General features: G+C 44.4%; 1 protein-coding gene across 5 annotated transcripts in view; it reads right to left on the bottom strand.

Annotated features, from left to right (window-relative positions):
- Positions 1-7,087: 7,087 nt before the first annotated feature.
- prickle2b (prickle homolog 2b) overlaps positions 7,088-11,391 on the bottom strand; it is a 75,803-nt gene continuing 71,499 nt past the window's right edge. For all 5 annotated transcript variants that reach the window (XM_055026489.1, XM_055026509.1, XM_055026516.1 and 2 more), the window contains 2 exons: positions 9,908-10,762; positions 7,088-8,594 (listed from right to left, as the gene is read on the bottom strand). In XM_055026489.1, coding sequence (XP_054882464.1) covers positions 7,675-8,594; positions 9,908-10,762 — 1,775 coding nt within the window. In that variant the 3' untranslated portion in view covers positions 7,088-7,674. The remainder of the gene's footprint in view (positions 8,595-9,907; positions 10,763-11,391) is intronic.

The following is an 11,391-nucleotide window of genomic DNA, read 5'->3' as shown; positions in this document are numbered from 1 at the left end:
TCCGGAGAGGGAAACACTCAGCAACACGTAATACAGTTTCTCAGGAGACGTATGAAGTTCACAGTTCGTTCGTTGTCAAATATCAACGGCAAATTTTACCGTACTTAATTTGGAGTTAATGTCAGGCGTGAACAAAATTCACAGCTTTATTCTCGACCCGGTAGTCATGACGTCATGCTTATTTACCAATATCCTTGAATGAACATTTACAAAACAGCAGGATTCATACCGAGATTACTTGGTGGACTCTGCTTGCTCTATTTTATTTTAAGCTGTCAGAGTAAATTGGGTGTAAACACAAACGCACACCACACTTTTCAGATTTTGGTTTTAATAAATTACGAAAGAATGTTTTTCCTTCAATTAAGTTAGGATCTCAAGTCATGTTTATGTACTACATCTTAAAATTGAAGCGCTTTCCACAGTTAATAACTTGCATGCTAAATGCCTCTAAATATGAGTTTCCTCCTATTTTACCAAACAATTAGTTAATTGTCATCCTGGAGAAGCTGTCGTTACAATAAGTATGATCTCCTAAAATAGATCCAGTCTTAGTTAGAGGAGCCAGTGGTTTGGTTTTCAACCTTTCATCCAGTATTTTTGCTTGGCAGGCTTAAAAAAAAGGGCAGTACAGTCATTCAAAAGTAGATGGCGCTGTTACTCTTCTGCTACAATCCATCAGTGCATCCGACTTTGGCCAAGACTGCAACTCAAAACTTCTCATTTTCTGACAAAAATCGAAACCATTGCTAATGATAAAGATGTTCAAAGAAAAGAGTAAATCTGACTCTCTTGCCATCTTATGAGGAGAGGGGGCGGGGATCAGGAGGCAAACGTAAGTTCAAATTCTTCCCTTATTCAAGGTTTTAGTTTTGATAAATGTACATCAAAAGCTATTATTTCTCCACCTGTCTGCATGGAGCTTCACTGACAACTTTCTACATCAAAGAGTAGCAAACAGACTTAGCTATAGAGGAGATTTTCTTTCTAATACCTGCGTCGACTGATTTGTCCAAGAAATGGCCTTACACACACACACACATACGCACGCACGCACGCACGCACGCACACACACACAGGCAAACCCATATGCTGTTCTGTGTAAGCATGTGAATGTGATAATGAAATGACTCAAATTACTTATAACACCTGGCATTCAAAAATGACTCCTGATTGGATTGCTGAAGATGATCTAAGTGGAAGAGGATGAAGAGCGGACGTCAGGGGAATTGAGCGGGTCGCTCTGAACGTGTACACATGAATTGTGGTCATAATTAACATAAAACACCACATAACCTTCTCATAGTGACTCTAGAGAAGCTGCAGAGATCCACATACAGCTCAGCTGGGAGAATCTATAGACGCCACTCCGCAAATCTGGACTTCATGGAAGACTGGCAAGAAGAAAGCCATTGGTTAAAGAAAACCACCAGAATCTACCCACAAGTCAAACATTTGGTCAAGTTTTGGTCAAATTTTGCCACCAAATGGGACAAAATTTGAATGCTTTGGTCTTTGGGGCCTGCAAACTAACTTCCTCAATATGTGATTGTATCAGCTAAGCATAGTGATGGCAGCATCCAAACCGAGCAAGAAGTTCACAGCTTTCGGCAAAGTACGGGTCAATCCTGGAAGAACATCTGCGAAACACTTTTCTTTCTTCTAGCAGGACAATAAAACAACATGAAACATGCAGCCAACTCTAAAATTGAATAGTATAACTTTAACTGAGTATAAAGTTAAAGACTGAGTCTTTTGACTTGAAAGACTCAGTCAAAATCTAAATGGAAATCCACTCAATAATCTGCCAATACCTGAAACTTGCTGTTCCCAGAAGAACCGGCTCTCGATGTGCAAAGCCAGTAGAGGCATACGCCCCCCAAAAACCCTAACACTTCTAACTGAAGTAGCTGAATACAAATGCAAGCAACACTCATGAGTTTTACATGCAAAGATTGCCTGAAAACTGCCAAAAGATTTCAGATTATGCTGTGACAAAATGTGAAAAAGTTCAGGAAATATTCACAATTTTGCAGTGCGCTGTGAATATGTCTCATTTTGCTACACAGTGCGAGTGTCTTGATGGCATCTACTCAAGTCAAACTCTCAGACACGTTGCCTCAAAGTGTCTCTGACATAATGATGATTAGCTGGAGGACTAAACAGTTCATCCATCATCATCTGCTAAAGAGAGCGCGAAGCAGGAGAAAAGCGGCCAGAAACAAAGAAAGGCACAACTTAAGCCTAATTAACGTGCTTCATGGAATCTCTCCACCCAATGCTGAATTGCATTAAGCTTCATTAGCTGTTGTGATTGCCTACAGGTGCCACACAGATGGAGCCACCCCTCAAGACCAGAGCTGACTCCCATAAGCTCAAAGGAGCTAGGAGAAGCGGTGGGGGCTGACATCTTGAACCAGATGGATCCTTCTGGCAGCGCGGCTCCAAGATGCCCCAGCATGCAGTGCTCCTTCGTGGCGAAGCGCCCCTTTTGGTGCCGCTCGATCGGCGGCTCAGCCCCAACCTGGCAACGTTCCCTCCAAGCCACCTGTCAGACTGAGTGAAGGTGGCAAATGGATAACTGTTTCTAACATGCATGTTGAATTGGAGCCCCTCATGGAGGAGAGCAGCCAATTAAGGCCTCTACATGTCATAACTGATATTAGTGCGATTTGAAAATCCCATGTCCTTTTCAGTATTTGCTTGGGGAAGTTTAGAGCGACTTGGGAGGAAGAAAAAAACAAGTAGGAGAAGACAGACAGATGGACAGCAGGGCTGCTGTCACAGGACATTAATGCGCCACGTCCCACAGAGGACAGCCGAGTTGAAACAGAGCGGTGTCTGTGAGCAGAGGATGATCCGACTCTGCCCCCCTGACCCTTTTTTTTTTTTACACAGACTTAGAGCGATTATACCTGACATGGTAAGATACGGTGTCAGAATATGGGGGATTACTGCCGCCATTGAAGAAGGGAGGTCAGGGAGGGTAAATATCTCTCTGAAGTTGCAAACATTAAGAAACTGCAACATGTGTCCTTGTAAAAAGTGATTTCTTGCTTGATGTTTGCGCATTCTTGCCACAGTAATTGAACACACATGATGGTCCTGTGGGTGGAGACAGTGCAGCCAGGCCTCATGCCGCCTGGTCACATGCCTCCCTCGTTCAGCGAGGCCAGTCAGCGAGTTGCTGCTGCTGTCGAAAGACAAGTTGCTTATGTGTGCATCTGTGACGATTTGGCATTCATCTGTTATACAAATAGACCTAAAACCAGCTATTTTAACTTGCAACTTGCAAATACTCTTAGAGAAAAATACTTTCATTTTTGGAGAAACACCCAGTCGTCTAATGAAAGTCAAATGAAAATGTTGTGGAGTTATTTTTGCAGCATTTCGCTCAACGTATTCATGTTGAATCAACGTCCTAATACATCAGCCAAACTGGCAAAGCTTGCGGAGAAGTGGATCCTTCGAATAGACAACGATCCTAGTAATGCAGCCAAATCGGTTTCAAAGTGGCTCGAGAACAACCGAGTCATGGTCCTGAGTTGCCCTTCCCAAAGTTCTGTTCTCAGTACCGTAGACATGGCAGAGCAGAAAAGGTGTGCGAGAGTCAGCTGGCCCACAATCCAGACTCAGTTACTCGTTTGATGGAAGATGAGAAGCTTTTGGAACGAAAACCAAGATGGCTGATCCATAGAGTAATAAATGCAATGCTCCCACATTCAGAACGTTAAAAATAAACCTCTAAATTTGAACAAAGTTTAAACAACTGAAAATATTTGTGGCAACCCAAAGTGACGTAAAACGAGAAACTCTTATTCTGAAAAGCGTTGGGAAAGGAAGTGAAGAAGGGATTCATTACTTTCCTCTGTAATATAAGGAACACATCAAGACTGTGTTCTTAAAATAAAATATTAGAAGCAAGTACAAATGTTTAGCCTTCACTCTCTCTGACTGGTTCAGTCTCAGAGATCAACAAACCGTCCTCATCCTGGCTGTAATTCTGAAAGCGTGACCTGACATCCTGCAGAGAGAACCGGCGCCATTATGGCCGCACATCATCGCCTGTCCTGACCGTGGCAACCGAAAGCATCCTTGACGCACCTCTCGGATTATCCGCCCGCCTTGGATGTGGCACGGTCTGAGAAACATATGGCAGCAATCTGTGCCCCCACCGCCCTCGCTGTGCCGCCTCCATTGCTTTTAATTAAACACATGGAGACACTCCACACAAACACACACTTTGGTGAGGCACTAATAAAGAAACTAATGAGGGTTAGTGATGATGATGTAAAAGGAAGTAAGTGTTTAAAAGACAACTTTGTCCTCTCTGCACTCCCAGTTTTAAGGACTGATTATAAACTGGGAATCGTCTGGATTTATAGGCCAGGCTATCAGCAGCCCAACGTAATAATGGGGTTCACATGTTTGAAACTTCTAAATATTTTTGTGTCTTGCTTGTTTTCCCTCCACATCCAGGAGCTATCCAACTGTTTCTGAGTTGACTAGAAAACTGAAACGGACTTGAGGTAAGGTAAACACTCTTATGTGCCCAATTATTCCCCAACGGTGTGAATGGGTCTGTGACGTTAAATCAGCAGGACGGCATTCATACACCTTGCTGCATATACAGTAGGTGGGTTCGTGTGGATTATGGGAGCCAGCAAGAGTAATCCCTTCACCACATGGACATCAGAAGCAATCCGATTTACAGTATGACACTGCTTAACACTTTGCAAAACAACCTGTTAGCTAATTTATGCCAACGGTTAACCCTCAGACACAGGCGGACTGGCAATCCAGCCATCCGGGTGCCTGGGATCACTTCCAACCCCACTGGGTAACCTGAATCGGACACGGCAGCTTCAGAAAAGGAATGAATAAAAACGTGGATTTTCATTCATTTATTTTATCTCCAACACAGAGCAACACCTTGGACTTCAAGAACCACATGGAAAATATAATTTTGTAGCCCAGCACACAGGAAACATATTTGTGACTTCAGCTGAATCAGTTCTGATATTGAACTCTACAAAAGCTTCAACTCCAACCAGGAGGATGAAACTAACGACGGGGAGGGTTCAAAAACATCTCAGGAGTTTTGTGTGAAGGCTTTTATGAACCTTTAAACCTTTGTCACCTTTTGCATTGGGTGGTCATTATATTCCCGTGTGAAACATGCACCGGGAACATAAAGTGTAAAGCGTTCCAGTCGGAGCAATCGTCCGACATGAAAGTTAATTGGTGTAAAATAGAAAAAATATCAGCAATTGGACTGAATGATACTTTTGGAGTATTTACACTGCTCTGCTTTCCTAGTAGGTAATTGCTGTCTGGAAATGGTTTGCGTGTTCTGTTCACAGTGTGCGTTTCACACAGGAAGGTCATCAGTGGCGCGCCACCTACTACCTCTTTTTTTCTGTGTAAATAGTTATCAGCTGCTGTGTGAATAACCACCCAGGTCAAAAATCAGAAAGATTGAAAAGGCTCATAAAGTGGAGCTCACATAAAATGATTTGACATTTTTGGGGAGTCGTGTTCTGTTCGTATGAGTTTTTAATTTCGGTTTCTGTTTTCACACGTTCCAATTCATGAACAATAAACCAATCACAGGAAATGCTATTAAACGATTTCATTAAGTGTCTTTTCACAGCATCGCTTTCTGTCCTCGAGGCAATTCGCTTGACGTATCTAAAGAATGATTTATGACACTGACTGAGATAGAATCTTGAACAGGAAAAGGTTAAAGTCTGGAAGAAAAGTAGATTAGACTATATGAAGAGACACTGGAAAGGTTATGGAAGACAGAGACAACATTAACATTTCTGCCGTGACCAGGAATGTCCCAGACTGAAGTCAATTCTCAATATCGGTTTGTCGACAGTCAGACTTTCTGTCAGATGTATCCAGTGAGCTTTACCCTTCCAATTAATTCAGCCATTTTGAAAAAAAAATACTCGTGTGTTTAAAAGGTTGCAGAATGGACCTACAGGCCATGAACATTAGCTTGCCAATGCAATAAATCTGTTTTTTTTTCCTAAAAATGTTAGTTTTTCAATCACAATGATCGTGTGCATCTAGGGTAGCCAGACATTCGCCGTAAAATTGTACGACGTTTATAAAGCAAAACCTTTTGTATTCATGTCGTCTGCAGTGAAAATGTCCCACACAAATTCATCACCAACAAGTCATATGAAAGCGGGGAAACATTAGCACTAGCATTAGCACAGGCATTGCATGAAAAGGTCTTCTGCAGAAACCAAACAAGAGTTTATTGAAGACTGTACATGTAGAGTCAAATATACAATTAAAACCTGAACAGTATGCCTGACCTGGGAAAACTTCTGTCAGGACAAAATATGTCCAAACCCCTGCACCACCCCAAAAAAAACAAAAAACATATAATGCAGCAATCTGATCATCATTCATGAGGGACTTAATACTGGTAAAATGCCCCGTGTTATTTTATTACATATGCATGTCACTGATTTTAGCTAATTTTGAGATTAGGACTCTTTGTTAGCTAAAATCCCATTTTTAAACCACTAAATCTGGTACGGGGCACAAAATAATTCAACTTTCAGACGTCTCCCTGATCCATCGCACCGGAGTGTCGAGTGTCAGCATGAAGTCAAGTTCTAAAGAATGTGCTAACAGTATAATGTGATTGAAGTGTCTCCAAAGACACACATCTAAATGTTGCAAGACATCAGCCTGGGATGACTGCACTTTCAAATCCCAGGTCTAGAAATAGAGCGCAGACAGATATGAATATTACATTAGCAGGTCACTGAACAAAACAAACCAATAAACCAATACAGGGGAAAGGAATGTCCCCCTCTCCCTCCAAAAAAAACATCACCTGGTTTTAATAACTGAGACCTTTATTTAACATTTTTTCGTCTCACTGAGGCTGATGCAATAATCTCCTGTTTCTTAGCAGGACAATGGACAGAGTGTGTCGGACTGTGACTGCACCCGTCACCAGCTAACGAACCAGTGGAGGATGACTCCAATCAGCCCCTGCGCCACGACGTCAGTGTCACCGATTGAGAGTGGAGTTATTTTGCACACTCGATCGCCAACGTGTTGAAATACTCCTTTATTCCAAATGCAGCACCAAGTCAGCCAGACAGCACGATGGATGAGTTGTTTTTGTTACGTTCTAGCGCTACATTACAGATATTTACCTCAGTCCATCTTTACAAAATATAAAAATATGGGCCCACATTTACAATCATATTTACAGTGCCTTTTTATTTTTTAATTTAGGTGAAATTAATACTCCATTTATCTATGTACAGGTTATGAACTTTAGCAGAACATAAGATCCATCCTACATCTAGGTCACACTGACTGAAAACATAAAACTGTACCAAACCGACTTTATTATGTTCCTCTTTGTAGCAAAGAAAGAAAACAATGTTTAAGAGAAATTGCACATCAGCTTTTGATAAACGCGTATAAAACTGCACATGGAAATATGAAATACTAAAATGATGAACCATGCAAAACGTTAGTGCCGTTTCATGATTTGCCAGCTTTGATTCATTGCCGACTTTCAACTACTTGATAACTCGCACTCAAACACGCAACTTTTCTTTGTTCCTAATAGAGGGTGTTAGTGTACTCAAGCTAAACAAAAAGAGGTGTCCAGTAGGAAAGATCCGGATGTTAAGAAATAATGCAGTTCTTGCTTTTCCTGCGTTTGCGCGTGTGCAGCTGCCCTCCAATTCCTGCGTTGTTGTACTTGTGAACCATCTCCTGGTTGTTGATGTAGCGCAGCTGAATGGGCCTGGGGATGGGCTCGCCCAGGAAGTAGCCCTCGTCCTCAGACTCAGAGGACGAGGAGCAAGTGGAGCACCAGCCATCGTCGTAATACTCGTCCCAGGAGTACTGGCTCAATCCAGTGCGCCTGTTTTCTGCGGGGTTCTGCAGACAAAGGTCTGAAGTGGTCCGGGGACACTGCCTGAAGAGTTGGGGCTGGTATCGTCCCCGTCCTCCGGCGCCAAACTGGCTCGCGGCGCTCCTGGGCGGTGGGAAGCGATCATAATCTTCTCGCACGCTCAGCTGGGGCCTGTCTTGGGGTCTTACCCTGCGGTCGGCCACCAAGTTTAGAGCGTTTTCAGACCGAGAGCGGCGGGATCGTCTTTGGCGGTGATGGTGATGCCGACGCTTCTGAGGGGTGTCTTCTGCGGCGTCTGTCCGGACGCTTGCCCCCCGTACGCCGACGCCGCTCACTCTGCATTCGCTGATGGGCGGCAGGCGTGCGGCATTGGCGCTGCTGACCATCCTGTCCTCCTCCTGGTAGGCGAAGGCAGGAGGTAAATGAGTCATGGCAGCACTGACTCTCATTCCTGAGGGGTCGCAATACTGCATCTGGTACTGGGAAGACCTGGCTGGGTTCATTTCCAGGTAGGGCTGGCTGGCGTTGAGGCTGTGAATAGACTCGGAGCTACGGAACTGCGTGGACGAGTTCAGGGTGTCCATGTTGCTTTTCTCTGACACATTCATTCCCGAGTCTTTGCTTAGGTCGGGCATGGAGAAACGAGACAGGTGATCCTGAGTCTTTCCCCCGCCATCAGCCGAGTTACCTGGGAGGGAGCAGAGAAGAATAAAGAGTGATCAGATTATGTAAATCAAGTCTCAAAATACTGAGAAGTGGAAACAATCTGTCCTTTCAGATTTAGTCTTTTTGTCAATGAACAAATTTTAATATTGAATAAATATTAAATGATGATGTAAAGAATAATTGAACCCTGATGCTTACTGGTTGTAGCCACAACCCATTGTGGCAACAGCCGCCATGAAGCATTTGTGACAAGTGACGGTGAGTTTATTTGCATTGCAGTGGATGAATTTTGACCCACTTTTCTTTGAAGAATTTTATTATTTAGCCACACTTTGGGGCTTTTGTCCATCAGCGACCTGTCTGGGTTATACCACAGTCTCTCAGGTGGATTTAAACCAAGACTGCCCCTAAACTCCTATCTTCTTCTTTTTTCCTTTTTTTTTGAGCAAATGAGAAATGGACTTCTTGGCAGGGTTTGGAAAACTGTCCAGATATTTGTGCCAGACATTCTCCTTTAAGATTTGATAGTGAAAGCAGCATTCGTGGTTCCATCAATTATGGCCAACTGGCCAGGGCTTAAAGCAGCGAACCAGCCCCTGACCATCACACCGCCACCACCATGTTTGACTGTATGATGCCAATGAACTGAAATGATGTGACGGTTCAGGTCCAGATGGTAGAGCACAGAAAATATTCCCTGTGTTTTTACTTTTGTTTTGTTTTTTTAAGTAAGATGTGCCCTCGTTTTCCTTTTGCTCAGCATCTCAGCATTCAATCCCTGATGTAATTTTTTCCCCAGGCAATTTCCTATTATTGACACGGGAACATTGACCTTAATTGAGGTGAGTAAGTCCTGTAAAACTTTAAATGTTATTCTGGGTTTAGTTGTTCATTCCTGGATGAGTTGCCAAAAGTAATTTTGGTTAAATTGCCACTTCGGGACAGGCTTGCCCCGGTTGATTGTTTCCTCCATTTCTGGTTAATGGTTCCATTCAAGAACAATACTGTCAATATCTTTGTTTCTGATTTGTTCTTGCATTTCTTTGAATCGAGAAGAGAGTTCTGTGAGGAGGAAGCTCGAGACGGAGCAGCGCCTCGAAGGCGGAGCTTCGTCCCACCCAGGCGTTTTGCACGGCTGAATGGTTGCCATGGGAGATTAAAGGATTTCTCAAACATGCGTTAAAGAAACAAAGCAACACTCCAGGCATGTGTTTGATGAGGGGGAAACATTATAACATGATTTAAGGGGAAAAAAAGGTTGATTTTACATAATACTGCCTTTAGTTCAATCTGAAACATTTAAATGTAATGGAATAGGGAATAAACCACACCCACCTGTAGCATTGGACAAAGCCAGGGACTCCATGGAACCTCTGGGGGTCTGCTCCAGTGGGGTCAGCTGTTCTGTGAAGCTAAGTGCATTAATGGGATTCCTGCTCCTCGCCACCTGAGCAGTTGTCTGAGCCCCTCCGTCTCTGTCCCTCTGAAATCCGTGCAAACTGATCGAACGCTTGTCCGAGGAAAATCCGTTGTGTTGCAGTTCGGCGAAGCTCTTCTGGGTCCTCAGTTTGGGTGGGTAGTACTCCTCTGGAGCTGCCGGCTGGAGCCAGCTCTCGTTGAAAGACTGGCCCTTCATGGCGGAGATGGGGGGCCGCTTCAGACCACCGTTCTCAACGATCCTGTGATCGTGCTGCTGGTTACTCTGTCCGGGGGAAGCGTTGCTGCAGGAACTCCTTACGTTGCACTGGCTGAGGATCTGGAGCGGGGTGGGGTCGGCTGTCGGGTCGGGTTGCGGCTCGTAGCCGTCGCAGACTTGCTCCTGGTTCTGCCAGGAAGGCGGCTCGCGAGTCAAACTGGGCGTCTGGCTGGAGAGACTGAGCAGGTCCATTTGTAAAGACAGAGGGTCCACCTCGCCAGAGTGCCTCTCCGGTGGCGCGCCCCCGCCGCTCTTTGACGTCTTGGTGCTGCGCCTGGACTCCCTGGTGGAGCGAGCGCTTTGGAAGGCCGAGTCGGAGGAATCCGAGCCGTTGGGTTCTTCCCCCAGACTGCAGGAGCGCGAGCAGAAGATCTGCCCCTGTTTGGGCAGGAAAGGCCGACCGAGGAGGGAGCGTTTGCAGCGGGCGCAGCAGAAACAGCCCTCGGTGGCGTGCCAGTGCTGCCCGTCGTACGTCATCTGACCTTGATCAATTCCTGAATGGTAAATAAAAAGAAAACAAAGATTTGTGTGTATGCGAGATCACACGCATTCAAATGTGCTAACCCGCCCCCTTTAACGACTGTTCAATGGAATATTGAAATATGTGTACTGGTATGAAAAGCAGCCCATTTTTAAGTAGTTTGCTGACTGGGAAAATGGAGCTGGAGGTGGAAAGCTAAGTGCTGTGTGGCAAACTCATTACACAGCTTTCCCAGGGCAGCATAAACACGCAGCTTTGTCAGAATATTTTCAGTCGATGGGGGGAAAGAAAAACAGCTATTTGCTAATGACTGCCATCTGGTTGTGAAGCGGCCTCTGGTGGTTCAGTACTTCTTTAGTTAAATACATTTACAGCATCCTGCCTGCTAAATAATTAAAATAAACCACCTGAAAAAGATGGGCTTTACTCACTCCTGTGATACCTGATGACAATCACATCAAGTGACTGTGTTCCTTGGGCTTCAAACCATCATTTCTTCACTAACATTCAGGCTGTTTGAATGGCTTCTTAAAGTTTCTTTTTGACCAGCTTCTCATCCCTCCTCCACCCAGACCCTGGAACTTAACCGCGGCGACACAATTGGCCCCAAATGCCCGCCGTTCCATTAAGAAGTGTTGAAAA

The sequence above is a fragment of the Poeciliopsis prolifica genome, unplaced genomic scaffold, assembly GCF_027474105.1.
Source record: "Poeciliopsis prolifica strain line A6 unplaced genomic scaffold, Auburn_PproV2 SCAFFOLD003, whole genome shotgun sequence".
NCBI classification, from domain to species: Eukaryota; Metazoa; Chordata; class Actinopteri; order Cyprinodontiformes; family Poeciliidae; genus Poeciliopsis; species Poeciliopsis prolifica.
The sequence above is the reverse complement of the archived record's forward strand: the minus strand, read 5'-3'. Positions and strand labels throughout refer to the sequence as shown.